Genomic DNA, 15,743 nt, shown 5'->3' on the forward strand with positions numbered 1-15,743 from the left:
TCTCACTGAACGACGTAGAACCACCGCTTAGAAGCCACGACCACAGAAATCACCACAGTTGGTCTTCTTTCATCTGGGACAGCCCAAAATTGTACAATGTGTACAGAGCATCAGGCCTGAATTACTGAGGAGATACTCAATTATATATATTTTTAATTCAGAATCAGATACTATGTCTTGACACATGCAAGGAGATCTGTGCCAAAACTGTCACCGTTTGAATATTATATATCAAACTCGCACTGCTCATATATTGAACCTGCTGAAAGCAGAAACAAAGCTTGCAGCTCTAGAGTCGGCAGCCCAGCCTCCCCAGTGGCTCTTTGCTATTAGTAGAAAGTTAGTCTTTTGTCTTTATTGACAAAGAAGAAACTGTGAAGATCCTATTATTAAGCAATAAAGTACAAGCTATATAGGCTCGTTTTTTGTTCTTATTTCAAAATCATATCTGCTTTGCTGTGTACTGCCTTCAGAGCTACCATACACCATCATTACGGAGAAGAAGAAAAAAACCTTAACAATTTATAATGGTCTACTTACAGTAGGCAGCACCTCTGTGCCGCACACACACTGAACAAGAGACAATTGATTCCAATAGTATTGTGACAAGGACTCAGGTTGAGTGGGATCCAAATGCGGTTTATTAATAAACAGCAAGTTCACAGTACAGGCAGGCGTGGGTCTTATCATCAGTATAAGCAACAGTGTCAGATGCAACACGACAATCGAGGTCATAACCGGGCAAAGGATCAGGGCAGGCAGCAAACAAACCAAGTAACAGTCCAGGCAAGCGATGGGGTCACTGGCAGGCAACAAGAAATCTTCACTGGCGTTTGTAACAAGTATTCGATGTTAGCATGATGCTAAGCTAATGGCGCAATAGTACATTATTGTGTATTATTGCTACTTTTCTGTACTGAATGAAATTAATTTTTATTTATTTTTTGGTCTGGAGAGCACATGTGCTTTAAAATGCTGCCCATCTAGACAGATAAGGTTTTGAAACAGAGCCATATTCAATAACACTTTATTTGTCCACTTTAGACATCCTACTAACTATAAGTAACTTTTTTAACTACTGTACATGTCAACTAACAATCATTGGAGTATTAGTATGTGTGCTTAATTTCCGCTAACACTTTATTTTGATGGTCTCCGAACATCTGACATTCTACTGACTATAAAGTAACTTTGCAAGTACAACTTATTCTACTAATCCTAACCCTGTCCTAACAGCCAACTAATAATGAGAGTTAGTTTACAGTTGCAAATGAATGAAAGTTAGTTGAAATGTAGCTGCAAATTTACTTATAGATAGTATAATGTTTAAAGTGGACTATCGAAAGTGTAATTCAAAGTCCTGGTCATAATCTGCAGGTCACAGAAAGTTTTTTATTTTTTTGTATTTTTTTATTGATTAACAAATAATGCACATCAGGTGTGTTTTTTATGTTTTTATTTAATCTATGAAGCCACTGTAAACTGACATTATATGTTATACTGACTGATTATAATTCTATAATAATTATACAAAACAATATTTTGTACATTGTAAATGGAAAATGTTAGCATTTCTTACATTTCAACAAATTACCCATAAACTACAGACAGATCCATTGCGTTGACCATGTTTTCAAGGTTTAAAATCATGTCACCTTTTATTCATTTCTTTGAAAATTTCTTTTTATTCTCCAGTATTATTTTTATTGTACTTGCCCTTTTAAAAACCACCAGACAAAAGACTTTTCATCCCCAAAGAACCATTTAGACAACTCAAGAAATCTATTCAGAAATGGTTCTTTATAAATAAAAACATACAACTAATATATATTATTGCACAAACATCCATGCATAAGTATGGAATTTTACAATGCTCTTTTTCCCCCCATTATATACCTTGTGTACAGTACAGTTTTGATATTTCCATCTTCTCTCTATTTTCCACAGTGTTTGCCCATCCCAGGTCATGGATTTGTGCTGGACAAGTATAAATGCCACTGCAAAAACGGCTTTTATCATCCAAGCAGAGTTGCAGTCAATGGTTTTAAAAGTAAGTACTAAATGTTATGGGTCAATAAATGGGTTGACCCATTTCATGTAATATATGTTTTTTTTTTTATATAATATATACTCATGGACAGAATGAGAAATGTGTTATTGTTCATATGCTTAGTTTACACATGTCTATATGTCTATAAACCTATATACTGTACAGTGGGGTGTAGAATTCTACTTATAAAAATGCTTCTATTTTGCATTTTTGTAATTTAATACATGTTTTTAATTACAAATTATATTAACACTTTGTTTGAAGAAGTATGAATATCAGAGTGTTTAGTATTTCATGTTTGATGACTTCCTTATTCAATGCCATATCTTTCCTTTGTTTAAAACGATTCAAAACGTTCCGTTTTCTTTTAGGTTTAAATTAGATTTCAAATCCCACGTTTTCAGTGTGGACCCACTGTGCAGTTAGATGCAATGTCTTACATAAATATTATATTCACCCTCTCAGACATGCACACAAAGGATTTTTTGAGCACTTAGCATACCTGATTTCCCTCTCATCTTATTGGAGCACTATGACCACACCCCTTATGCATAATTAATTAGCTCTCTGAACAAAAACCTTTCCCACAGTGAGCACTCCAAAAATTGGCATACACAAACTCACAAACACACTTATGTGTAAAAGAGACTGGCAGAAAGAGAAACATGTGATCAGCACTATGCTGGCAGGCCCTCAGCAGGGGCCCGGCCGGCACATGGCACTCTTTTACACCTCACTGAACACAACAATGTATAATGCTTCAAAGTTTGCTTAATTTTTTTATGTTTCATTCTCCCATGTTCGAAACTGTTACTTTATATGCAGATGTTCATTTGTTTATAGTTTCTGTCTATGTGAGACCACTCAAATTGGCCTAAAACAATTAATAGTTACCATGAATCTGAGGTTTTGGTAAAAGTCATAAAGTTTCATCTGCTTTGAGAACAGATTGTAAAGCTGTATTCCTTCCAAACTCCAGAGAGAGGTAGAGAGGCAGACAGACATCACCACAGGTCCTCCATCTGTGATGGCTCCTCTCTCGCTCTCCTTCAATGATCTCCGATAAGTGTGTTCTGGGAGAAGTCGGCTGTGTTCTGTGTATTTCTCTTTTATCTGCTCTATTGACTAGTTTTCTGATTAAGTAATGGTAATGTCTCATGCCTGGCCTTCATAATCCTGGTTTATGTTAAGAATACACTGGTGCGTGTATACAGTCTCATGTCATCTGTTAGATTTGTATTCTATATATTATAGTACAGTTACACTAAAGCAGTGGTTCTCAAAATTAAAGTGAAAGGTTAAATTAAAAGGTTAAATAAACAGGTAAAACAATTAAAGGGGTCATGACCAAAAAAGTTTGAGAACCACTACCCTAAAGGAATAGAAAATACTGAATGAAATGTCGATCCAGGAAGAGCTATAGGACTTTTGGGTTGTTGATCTACTCCATCTCCAGCTGAATCTGATCTGGATGTAGTCTTTAACAAAAACATGATTTTTTTAAATGCTTTTTTATAAAGTCTACCCACATTCAGGTGTTGATAAAAAATAAATGCAAAAAGCTAGAATAAAAGTTTTATTTAAAAAGAATTTAACGCAGAGGGTCTATTCTTTCTTTTGCTATACTGCATGTTCAGATATTCATACAACAAAATATTTGGAGCCATGAAACTTTAGCGGAAATGCTAACGGTGTTACGTTTTGAGTTTGTTTTTTAATCTGTTTATCTGTTCTGTTCAGGTTTGACTTTGTGTGTTAATCTTCTAGGGGCTGTTTACACCAGGCACGGCGTTATGGGCGGGCCTGACGGGTTTAAGACCACCCACTTTTCAACAGGCCCACCCAAAACTTTTCTTCTACTTAAAAAAAACAACAACTTAATATATTATAATTTTGTCAAGAATTATTCAAAATCGGCAAATAAGCTCATAACTTGTGCTAAAATAGTCTAAATGTTTAGTTTTCAAAGTTTCATAGCTTAAGACGTCCTTTGTTGATATTGTGATGCTTGATCCGATTTGCGTTAAAGGGCTGTTATAAATGTGTAAGCTAGATGTATGCCTATTTTTTCAAATCTTCGTGGACTCCACAATGATTTCCCTTGTGTGGTAATATTTTCCCTTGTAATTATGTATGATTTGCAAAAATATGAACTGCTGCGCCTGTGTAGATGAGAGAAGCAAAGTGTATGCGCGTTGTGCACACGCTACATTATAGCCAAGTATGCGCCCTTAAAATAGCATCTGAGTAACTCGCCACTGACTTTAGACTAGGTTTTTCCTGGTCAGTGGCGGAATTGTTTTCAGAAACTGAAGAAGGCACGTGCCGAAACGCGTTTGTGCAAATAAAAAGACTATTTATGCATAGTGCGCCCTCTCTCCTGTTCTAAATTTTCAGAAACTGCAAAATATCACCAGGGAACGTTTGCACCAGAACACGCTCCTCTTTTCGCTGAACCGCCCCCCCCGAGCACATGTTAATTCCCTAGTTTACCGACGTGCGTCTGTGGAGGGAAAAGTCCGCTGTGCGTCAGGTGCAAAATAGGAATGATACATGTGTCGGCGTACAAAGTAATTTACGCTGGGTGCATGATAAGGCCCATATCTGCTAACACTTTATTTTGATGGTTCCCCAACAGACATTCTACTTATTCGATGTCAACTTGTTTTACTAACCCTTGAGGGGGTGGGTGCAAAATGGTCCTGAATTTTTAGCACAATCTATTTTTGACCTCTGTTTTAAAATAAAATAAAAAAATAATAAAGGATGATGCTTGACGTCCCATTTAAAGTAGTCTCTCCACATTAAATTAGTTGCAGGGGTGTTCAGTCCTGCTCCTGAAGGGCCACTGTCTTGAAGAGTTTAACTACAACCCTAATTAAACACACCAGCTCCCAAGTATTCAGGATTACTTTAAATTTCTATACTGGTATGTTGGCGATCAACAGGACCTTGACCCTCCAGGAGCAGGATTTGTAACCTATAAAAAACATTACTCACTTCGCCTTCAAAATGCCATTGTTGGTGTCACTTACTGTATTATTATTGTTATTTATTACCTTGCAATGTGGGCAATCACAGACAGTCATAAAGCTAAAGTGGCATTTGTTATTATTTTTATATTTTTATTTTATTGTTTCTTGTGATACCATGGCTTATGGTTAGATTTTAAGAAAAATTTAAACTGTTAAAGAGCATGATGTTGTCATCATGAAAAGATGTGATATGTGTAACTGAGGCAGAAACAACTGGCGCATCAAAGTGAATGCCCAGATGGTGTGTACACACCCATCCACCCTGGCTAGCGCATGAAACAGTGTGAATTGCCTACTGATGAGACCACCAATGACTGGAGGATATGGTGGGCTGGATCGCTTTAAATGTCATGTCTGTGCTGCTACTTTTCACGATTGTTCATGCTTTTTTATTGGTGTGATCATATGCAAATGCATGCAAGTGATAAAATACAGAGATTGAAAATAACTGCAGTTGTGTGAACACTAAAATAACTGAGTTGTTTGAACACTAAAAAAGTGGGTTAAAAACATTCCAATTTGGGGTTTTTTCAACCCAAAGGATGGTAATATTTGACAGAACACATGTTGGGTTAATTTTACCCAGCAAATTGGGTTGTTTATTTAACCCAGCATAATGGTACTTTTTTTCTTTTTCTTTTACTTCATACATCAATTAATATTTACGGATTGACTTAAATCCTCTAAAAAAAAAAAAACTCAACCACTGGTTTGCATGATAATTCCTTAATTTTTTTAATCATATTTTACAGTATAGCATATTTTATATCGTTTTGAATACATATTACATACATTTAAGTTTGCTTGACAATGCATACATTGTTCATTTTGCTAACAAAATAAGCAATTCAAGTGTAATCGACCAGTCTCTGTCCCGTTTCCACCGTAACGGCGCTGGATCTCGTCCCAGAACTTGTATCATGTTCAGCGGGGGAACTTCTAACTTCAGACCGTCGCCCTGTGTTTAACTCGTAGCCGAAATATGCTCTGACTCCATAACCTGTCCATAAACAATCAGTGTACAATTCTGAGAACATATTTTACCTTTCGAAGCATTTATATTTTGTATCTTTTTTTGAACAAAATTATAAAAAGTTCAAGGCATCACGTGAAAAGACAGACACGACACTTATTTAGGTGACTCACATCGCGCCCTATGTTGCTTTACATAAAATTAAACGATACACAGAACAATAACAAATTTATACAAATTTTTTTTACACAAACCTGTATTTTACTGAAGAGACGCACTAATTTGACGGAGCTGCACTGCTCTCTCCTGAAGAGGTCGCAAAAAGCCTGCGATCAATAAATCAACCCCTGGGTTGTTATATCTGACCCAGGATCTGGGTAACACAAAAACTACCCAAACACTGGGTTGTTTCGTCTGACCCAGGCTCTGGGTTACACAAAAACTACCCAAAAATTAGGTTGTTACGTCTGACACAGGATCTGGGTAACACAAAAACTACCCAAACACTGGGATGTTACGTCTGACCGAGGCTCTGGGTTACACAAAAACTACCCAAACATTGGGTTGTTACGTCTGACCCAGGATCTGGGTAACACAAAAACTACCCAAACACTGTGATGTTACGTCTGACCCAGGCTCTGGGTTACACAAAAACTACCCAAACTTTGGGTTGTTACGTCTGACCCAGGATCTGGGTAACACAAAAACTACCCAAACACTGGGATGTTACGTCTGACCCAGGCTCTGGGTTACACAAAAACTACCCAAACATTGGGTTGTTACGTCTGACCCAGGATCTGGGTAACACAAAAACTACCCAAACACTGTGATGTTACGTTTGACCCAGGCTCTGGGTTACACAAAAACTACCCAAACATTGGGTTGTTACGTCTGACCCAGGATCTGGGTAACACAAAAACTACCCAAACACTGAACAAAAATAACCCAAAAAATGTCAACCCAAAAAGGCCAAGGATTTGGGTAGAAAAAAACATCAGGTAACATCATTCCCTTTTTTTTTTTTTAGGGAAAGCTGTTGTGAAGGGCACGGAGAGTTTACCACATCACAGGGATGTTCCAGAAAGTACCAGCCACTGTCTGCCCTGCCAGGAAGGCTGTGATTTCTGCAAGGACAACACTCCCTGCGTGGCCCGGGGTGACGGCGCCCTGCGTATGGCGGTGCTTTCCTTCCAGGGCTTGTGCATGCTGGTGGATTTCATCAGTATGGTGCTGCTCTACCATTTCCGCAGGAACAAGGTAAGCATGTGCTGCCGGAGGGAGCTCATTAAGATGGCAACTGTTTCCATGAAGCACATCCTGTTCTTATTGACACCGGGGTGTTTCCATGCTGAGTTACATTACAATTAGTCACTCGTACTCTGAGCGTACAGTATTTCGCCTGTTAGGTCATATTTTATTCCCTGTTAAATTAGAAAGTAGACAGTTTTGAGATACATTATTACAAAAAAAATCTACATTGTGCACCGCTTTCATCATCATGTCGCAACTACATCTTTGCTTCCATCTGAGTTTTCAGAATGTAAAAAATTATCTATCAGTAATTAAATTCAGTGTGACAACAAAAGCGCAATCACTGCAGGTTCTCACTTTGCAGTTTGATTTTACTTAAAAATTCAAGACAGCATGTCTAGGGGATAAGAAATGGTATATTTTAAGCCTGCATTAGAGTTAATTAAAGAGATATTTAGTGCATAGACAGGTTGAGACACAAATAATGTTGATAAAGGACAGAGAGAATGGAGTTTCCGGATGACTAAATGAATGGATTACACCATTAGAAGGGAAAGAGAGAGACTACATTTACAAAGGAATTACAGAGGAAGGAGAAAGAGGTGTTATTTGTTGCAAACTACCTTAGAGAAGGAGAGAGGGAGAGATCAGTCCAGCCCGACTACACTTAGGGATCTTATTTCTCTACAGTGTCAAGGTTCTTTCCATGGCATTATGTAAGGGATAATGTATAGTCAGACAATCATTATCACAAAAGAAACCTCAACAGGGTGATCAGAACCCAACACAAAGCTGAGGCTGACTGCATTATCCTACATGGCTGCTTCCCAGAATAAATAAATAAATAGACATGAAATGTTGATTTATAGTAAGTTGATTTTAGTTTGCTGAGTGAGAAGAAAGAGGGCGCTGAGCGAATTGAACCAGCTAATTTTATGATTTAGAATATGTGTGATTACTGGATAATTGACAAACCTGGAAATTCTGTCATCATTTACTCACCCTCATGTCGTTCCAAACCCATAAGTCTTTCATTCATCTTTGAAACACAGATGCAGATATTTTTACTGCTTTCATTTCACACATATAGTACATAGAGCTCATCGAATATGGTAAACGGATGTTTAAACATACTTGCTTGACACACAAGAATAAACCTAATTCGTTCTCGCATGTCAAGCAAGCACAGTTTAGCTTTGGTTTACCATATTTGTGTGATGATCAATGTTTATATGTGAATATGTTCATCATACTGTATACAGGGACTGTGTCTCTTCAGAAGACCACTCAATTCATATGGATTACTTTTACAAAGTCTTTATGAACTTTCAAAAGCTTTGGTGGACTTTCAATGGGTGGAACAGAAATCGCTCAGGTTTCATGAAAAATATGTTCATTTGTTTTGAATATGAATGAAAGTATTACGGGTTTGGAACGACATGAGTAAATAATGAATGGCAATTCTAATTTTTTGGTGAACTGGCCCTTTAAGGATTTCTGTCACTTATGGCATATGCCAACATGGTTCAGTCCAACCTGTACTTTAACACTGACCTTCTCCTTGATTCTGTCAGTTAATTGCAAGCCCAGTCACTGGATTGTCTCTCTGTTAATTAGATTCATTAAAATTATAATTTTTTTCTCTCTCAGGAGGAGTCTGTAGATTAGTGCACAGATTATAATGCAGACGGCTACTTATTACACTTAACACACCATTGGCGTATGCGCAGAGTATTTTAGAAGTGTACACCGTCATGTCTCAGCTTGAGCAGACGTGCAGTCTGTGGTCTGAGTAATAGTGGACTGGATTCACACTGACTGCGAGGAAGGTTCATTAATCCCTGCAGTGAGGCGCCGTTTAGGCTGTCGATATGTAGGGCACTCAGTTTTGATAGTGCCAGCATTTTAATTTACTCTGGAAGCATGCTCCGTCTGGGCGCTGCCTGAAAGCGATCCATAAATGCTGGAGAAGTCTAAATGAAAGCGACAGAGTTAGGATTAGAAATTTTGTTCTGTTTCAGCTCGCGCTGTCAAGTGCTTTCTATTGGCCGTTTGATTTCAGAAAGGAGTTGACAGCTCACCTGTTGCCTCTTAATGGAATTCTCATTTTCTCTGCTTTAAAGGAGACATACTTGAGCCAGCCGGCCAAACTAAATATACATGCCGCACTGTCAGATAATTTTTTTGTAATTTATTTTTTAGCTTTGCTGGATAATATAAATTCCTCAATATTTATTACCTTCTAGCTAGTTTGAAACTAACTCTGTACTTTATCGGGTTGCACCATTTGTTCTTAGGGTAGAATGTTAGTAGGTCGTAAGCTCCCCGTTGTCAGGGATCAGCCAGGCTCCACCACCACCCAATCACTGAGATCACTATCACCTGAATATTAATTACCAGCACCTGTACGCCATCACCACAAACACTTATAAGCACACACTTCACCCTGGTACTTTGTCTGGTCTCGTAAATGAGTAGGACTCTCAAAGCTTCTTCGCCTACCTTCCAAGCAACTCTCTACGGAGTATCTCCATCGTCTAGTTTGAAGTCTTCTGTGTCTCCAAGTTCGTCACCCTCTTCATCTTAACCATCGTTGTCTGAGTTTATCTCTCTCCAACACTGGTGTGTGCTTCCTTCACCACGGCTTCTTCCACCATCATCAAGGACAGTCAGTATCCACGGTTCCACGCCCTTCATTGTTTACAATCCACTACGGTGCCCATTGCAACTTCTCATTGTGTATCAATAAACTGGTTACTCATTTCTACTTTCCTGTTTGGAGTGTCTGTTTCGTTACAGAAGACCAGACCAAAACCGCCGAAGTGAGTTCACCCGATCCATTTCAGGATCTTGTGGATGCATTCAAACGCACGCTTACCATGTCGACTTCCGCACCACCCGTCATCGCCCCTCCTTCACCACCAGTGGTCTCCAGTCCAGTGGCCAACCCGGCGCCCTACTCAGGTCTGGCGGAGGACTGCGATGGATTTCTTCTTCAGTGTTCGTTGGCCATCGAGATGCAGTCGCCCCGTTTCCCCACAGAGAGATCTAAAGTAGCATTTATTATTTCCCTGCTGACGGGACGGGCTCTCAATTGGGCTCGCATCCTCTGGAATCAAGATGCCGACGCCACGCAGTCTGTGAGTAACTTCACCACTTACTTCCGTGAAGTTTTTGGATTTCCAGATGGTGATTCAACTGCCAGTGAACAGTTATATCATATTCGCCAAGGGAAGGAGTCCGTGTCTGATTACAATATCAAATTCCGGACTCTAGCGGCCGCCAGTGGATGGAATGAGTGCTCGCTCCTCACCACCTATCGGCAGGGACTTAATCCTCGTCTACGACTGCATCTCGCTGCATACGATGATTCCCTGGGTATTGAGCGGTTTATGCAGCTCGCAGTTCGTACCGATCGCCGTATGCAGCCCTGCATGGAGGATCTGCATGGCCAGACGTCACATTTTCTACCCCGCCAACCAGAGAATACCAGCACTCCAGAACCAGTCCCCATGCAAGTGGATAACACCCGCCTAACATTTGTGGAGCGACAGAGGAGGATGACTCAGGGTCTATGCCTATACTGCGGCGCCGGTGGACACATTGTCTCAGCATGTCCTATTCGTCCACCACGACCCCTGGTGAGTGTTATTCATTCCTCCCTGGTCAATATTAAACCACTCACCACTGAAGTCATCCTTATCACTTCTCACATCTCCTTTCCAGTACACGCCCTCCTTGACTCAGGGTCAGCAGGAAACTTCATTTCAGACTCCCTCTGCCGCCAGCTCAACCTACAGAAAAGGCCCACTGAAAACCACTACCAGGTACACTCGATAATTGGCAAGCCTCTCAATAAGAAGAACGTCCGTTTCTCTGTGGGACCCATCCACCTGCAACTTGGACTGCTTCACTCTGAATCCATCACTCTACTGGTTCTGGAGAATTCCACAGCTGGGATTATCCTAGGGCGCCCATGGTTCATGCAACACAATCCCATCATCTCCTGGGTAACAGGAGAAATCTTGAAGTGGGGCGATAGCTGTTTTCCGGGTTGCTTCCCACATCTTCCTCAACCGGTGATTCACATTCCTATGAACTCCACTTCCATCGAGAGCCCTCTGGAACAGCAGTCCATTGACATTCCGACCTGTTACGCCCCCTTCAGTGATGTCTTCTGTCCCAAACGAGCGTCATCCTTGCCACCACACCGACCATGGGATTGTGCTATCAATCTCCTTCCGGATGAGCCAGTGCCCCACGGTAAGATCTACCCACTATCACTTCCAGAGCAGAAGGCCATGGAGGAGTACGTAGAAGAGGCCCTCCAGCAAGGCTACATCCGCCCTTCCACCTCCCCTGCTGCTTCGAGTTTTTTCTTTGTGGCCAAAAAGGACGGAGGTTTGCGGCCCTGCATCGATTACCGGGCCCTCAACAAGATAACCGTTAAGTTCAGATACCCACTTCCTCTCGTCCCAGCAGCCCTTGAACAACTTCGTGGTGCAACCGTGTTCACTAAGTTGGACCTCCGCAGCGCGTATAATCTCGTTCGGATACGTGAGGGGGACGAGTGGAAGACGGCCTTTGTAACCCCAACTGGCCACTATGAATACTTGGTCATGCCATATGGCCTGGTAAATGCCCCCTCCGTATTCCAGGACTTTATGCACGAGGTGCTCCGGGAACTCCTCCATCGTACTGTGATCGTCTATATAGATGACATTCTGATATATTCCCGGAGCCTGGCAGAACATCGCCACCATGTTGCGGAGGTCCTCCAACGTCTCCGGGAACACCAGCTCTTTCTTAAAGCCGAGAAATGCTCCTTCCACCAGTCTACCACCCAATTTCTCGGCTACAACATTAGCGAACACGGCATCCAAATGGACGAGGGGAAGGTGGAAGCTGTTCGAAACTGGCCAATTCCTTCAACCATTAAAGAACTTCAGCGTTTCCTGGGATTTTCAAATTTCTACCGCCGTTTCATTCACAACTACAGTTCCATCACCTCCCCGTTAACCAATCTTCTCAAAGACAAGCCCAAATCTCTGTCCTGGACACCAGCAGCCACTCAAGCTTTCCAGAGCCTCAAGAATTCTTTTACCAATGCGCCGCTTCTAGTCCACCCTGATCCGAATAAACAGTTCATAGTTGAAGTAGACGCCTCGACCACCGGAGTAGGAGCGGTATTATCTCAGCAGCAGGGGACTCCACCTCGTCTCCATCCATGCGCCTTCTTCTCCAAGAAATTATCCCCGGCGGAGATGAATTACGACATCGGTAACCGAGAACTACTGGCAATTAAGCTTGCTTTAGAGGAGTGGAGACACTGGTTGGAGGGAGCTAAGGAAAGCTTCTCGGTACTCACCGACCACAAAAACCTCCAATACCTCCGAGAAGCCAAACGGCTCAACCCCAGACAGGCAAGATGGGCTTTATTTCTCACCCGTTTCCATTTCACAATCTCATATCGTCCTGGTACAAAGAATTGTAAAGCTGATGCTCTATCCCGTATCCATACCATTGAAGAGAAGACTGAGGAACCTGAGCCCATCTTATCTCAAAGGATCTTCGTATGCCCCATCCAGTGGTCTCTCGATCAACAAATCTCCTCCAGTGTCTCTGAACCATCTCCGCCGGGGTGTCCTCCCGGTCGCACCTATGTTCCCAGGTCTCAACGTATCAATCTCACTCACTCGGCACATACTTCTGTGGGCACTGACCATCCAGGGGCCAACCGCACTCTCTCACTGCTGCAAGACCGCTTCTGGTGGCCTAACATGGCTAGGGATGTGAGAAGGTACGTACAAGGATGTCATGACTGCGCCATCTCCAAGAGCCCACGCCACCTTCCATCCGGCAAGCTTCTTCCATTACCCGTTCCTCAACGACCCTGGTCACACCTGGGAGTAGATTTTGCCACAGACCTCCCTCCATCCGATGGTAACACCTGCATATTCGTAATAGTTGACAGATTCTCAAAGTCCTGCCGTCTGATCCCCCTAAAGGGCTTACCCACAGCAATGACTACTGCAGAGCTCCTCTTCAATCAGGTATTCCGGCACTATGGAATCCCTGAAGATATAGTATCCGATCGAGGCCCCCAGTTCATCTCACAAGTTTGGAAGGCTTTCTTCAAACTCCTAGGTGTGACCGTTAGTCTTTCATCTGGATACCACCCACAGTCGAACGGGCAAACGGAAAGAAAGATTCAGGAGGTTGGGCGCTTCCTACGAACCTTCTGCCACGGCCACCAGAATTCGTGGAACCAATTCCTAGGCTGGGCCGAGTACGCACAAAACTCCCTTCGTCAGTCTGCCACTGGACTCACTCCCTTCCAGTGTGTGCTCGGTTACCAGCCTCCACTGTTCCCATGGTCCGGGGAACCTTCCGACGTCCCCTCCGTTGACTATTGGTTCCGAGAGAGTGAGAGGGTCTGGGACGACGCACACCATCATCTTCAGAGGGCAGTGCGCAGACAAAGGAACCAAGCAGACATTCGGAGGGCAGAGCCACCTACCTTTCAGCCAGGACAGAAGGTCTGGCTATCCACACGAGACATCAAGCTGCGCCTGCCCTGCAAGAAGCTGAGTCCCAGATACGTTGGTCCCTTCACTATCATCCGACAAATCAACCCCGTCACCTACCAACTCCAGTTACCCTCGCACTACAGAATCCACTCTACATTTCATGTCTCACTCCTTAAACCTTATCACTCACCTGTATCTGTTCCCTCCACAGAGCCTTGCCCGACAGATGAACCCCCTCTCCCACTGATTCAGGAAGATGGAACCATCTATACGATCCGGGAGATCTTGGATTCCCGGCGCCGTGGTGGTCGCTTGGAGTATCTGGTGGACTGGGAGGGTTATGGACCAGAGGAACGTTCCTGGACACCTAGAGATGACATCCTAGACCCTACTCTCCTTACTGCTTTCCATGATTCTCACCCAGATCGTCCAGCACCCCGAGGAAGAGGCCGACCACCACGACGTCGGGGTCCACGGCCCTCAGGAGCAGGCCGTGGAGGGGGGGGTACTGTCAGGGATCAGCCAGGCTCCACCACCACCCAATCACTGAGATCACTATCACCTGAATATTAATTACCAGCACCTGTACGCCATCACCACAAACACTTATAAGCACACACTTCACCCTGGTACTTTGTCTGGTCTCGTAAATGAGTAGGACTCTCAAAGCTTCTTCGCCTACCTTCCAAGCAACTCTCTACGGAGTATCTCCATCGTCTAGTTTGAAGTCTTCTGTGTCTCCAAGTTCGTCACCCTCTTCATCTTAACCATCGTTGTCTGAGTTTATCTCTCTCCAACACTGGTGTGTGCTTCCTTCACCACGGCTTCTTCCACCATCATCAAGGACAGTCAGTATCCACGGTTCCACGCCCTTCATTGTTTACAATCCACTACGGTGCCCATTGCAACTTCTCATTGTGTATCAATAAACTGGTTACTCATTTCTACTTTCCTGTTTGGAGTGTCTGTTTCGTTACACCCGTAAAGTAATGCGTAGTCGCATAATAATATTTACCTTCAATGATCCAATCCGCTTGTTACGTTGTGACATATCGTATACTGTTTCTGGGAGCCTCCACTCTGTTTCAAGTGAGAATACTATTTCAACCCCTGTTTATGAGGCAGAACCTGATTTCATCAAGTACAAGTACAACATGTTCCTGGATCAACATCTTTGTTGATTCTGGAACAATATTCCAATCAACCAATCAGATTTGAGAAACAAGTTTAAAGTTTATGTCAACTTTAGGCTTACAACCCAGGTTAGGTGCTTCTACATCAGTGTCATTCACCTATCATTTCCCACTGATTTTAGGGATAAATTATGGGTAGGTTTAGGGGTAGGAATATGGTTAGCATTAAATTGTGGAACGTTGTTCCAGGATCAACAAAATATGTTGACCTATGAATGCGCGTCTAACTCTGCAAAATCAGGACGTGCGTTTATGAGCACATGAGTTGTTTGCTTTTGGGATCTGATGGAGCGTTTAAACTCGGATACGGTATCGCACAACGTCAGACTTAAAAGGCGGATAGCAAGCCTTCAAATATCTGAGTAGAAGTAGTGTTGAAATGCCATGAATTTCAGTTTATCAACTTATTTTGCCTCACATACTGTAACTAATGGTAAAAATATGTTTCCATTGAAATATGATACTACTTTATCATGAGTAACAATTTATTTTGTTTTATTTACCAGAATATCAATTACACTTGGAGGTGGAATCTTTTGAGCAACCACCCAGAACACTGTGCACTAGCTTGGCAACTAAAAGCATTATAGAAAACACTTCTTCATAGCAAACACCTCTCTGATATTCTTTGGAAAGTGAAAAAAAAAAAGTGCACTGCTTTGAAACTCAAAATGAATCAAGTTGTGAATGTCATTGTGAAACAGAGAAGGT

The 15,743-nt window shown here is 42.1% G+C and overlaps 1 protein-coding gene across 2 annotated transcripts in view; it reads left to right on the top strand.

The window, feature by feature from the left end:
- Window positions 1-15,743, top strand: part of gpr158a (G protein-coupled receptor 158a) — a 108,898-nt gene that overhangs the window by 49,330 nt on the left and 43,825 nt on the right. For both annotated transcript variants that reach the window (XM_079601955.1, XM_079601956.1), the window contains exons 3-4: window positions 1,948-2,050; window positions 7,086-7,315. In XM_079601955.1, coding sequence (XP_079458081.1) covers window positions 1,948-2,050; window positions 7,086-7,315 — 333 coding nt within the window. The remainder of the gene's footprint in view (window positions 1-1,947; window positions 2,051-7,085; window positions 7,316-15,743) is intronic.

Source organism: Phoxinus phoxinus (assembly GCF_949152265.1).
Source record: "Phoxinus phoxinus genome assembly, chromosome: 24".
Lineage (NCBI taxonomy): Eukaryota > Metazoa > Chordata > Actinopteri > Cypriniformes > Leuciscidae > Phoxinus > Phoxinus phoxinus.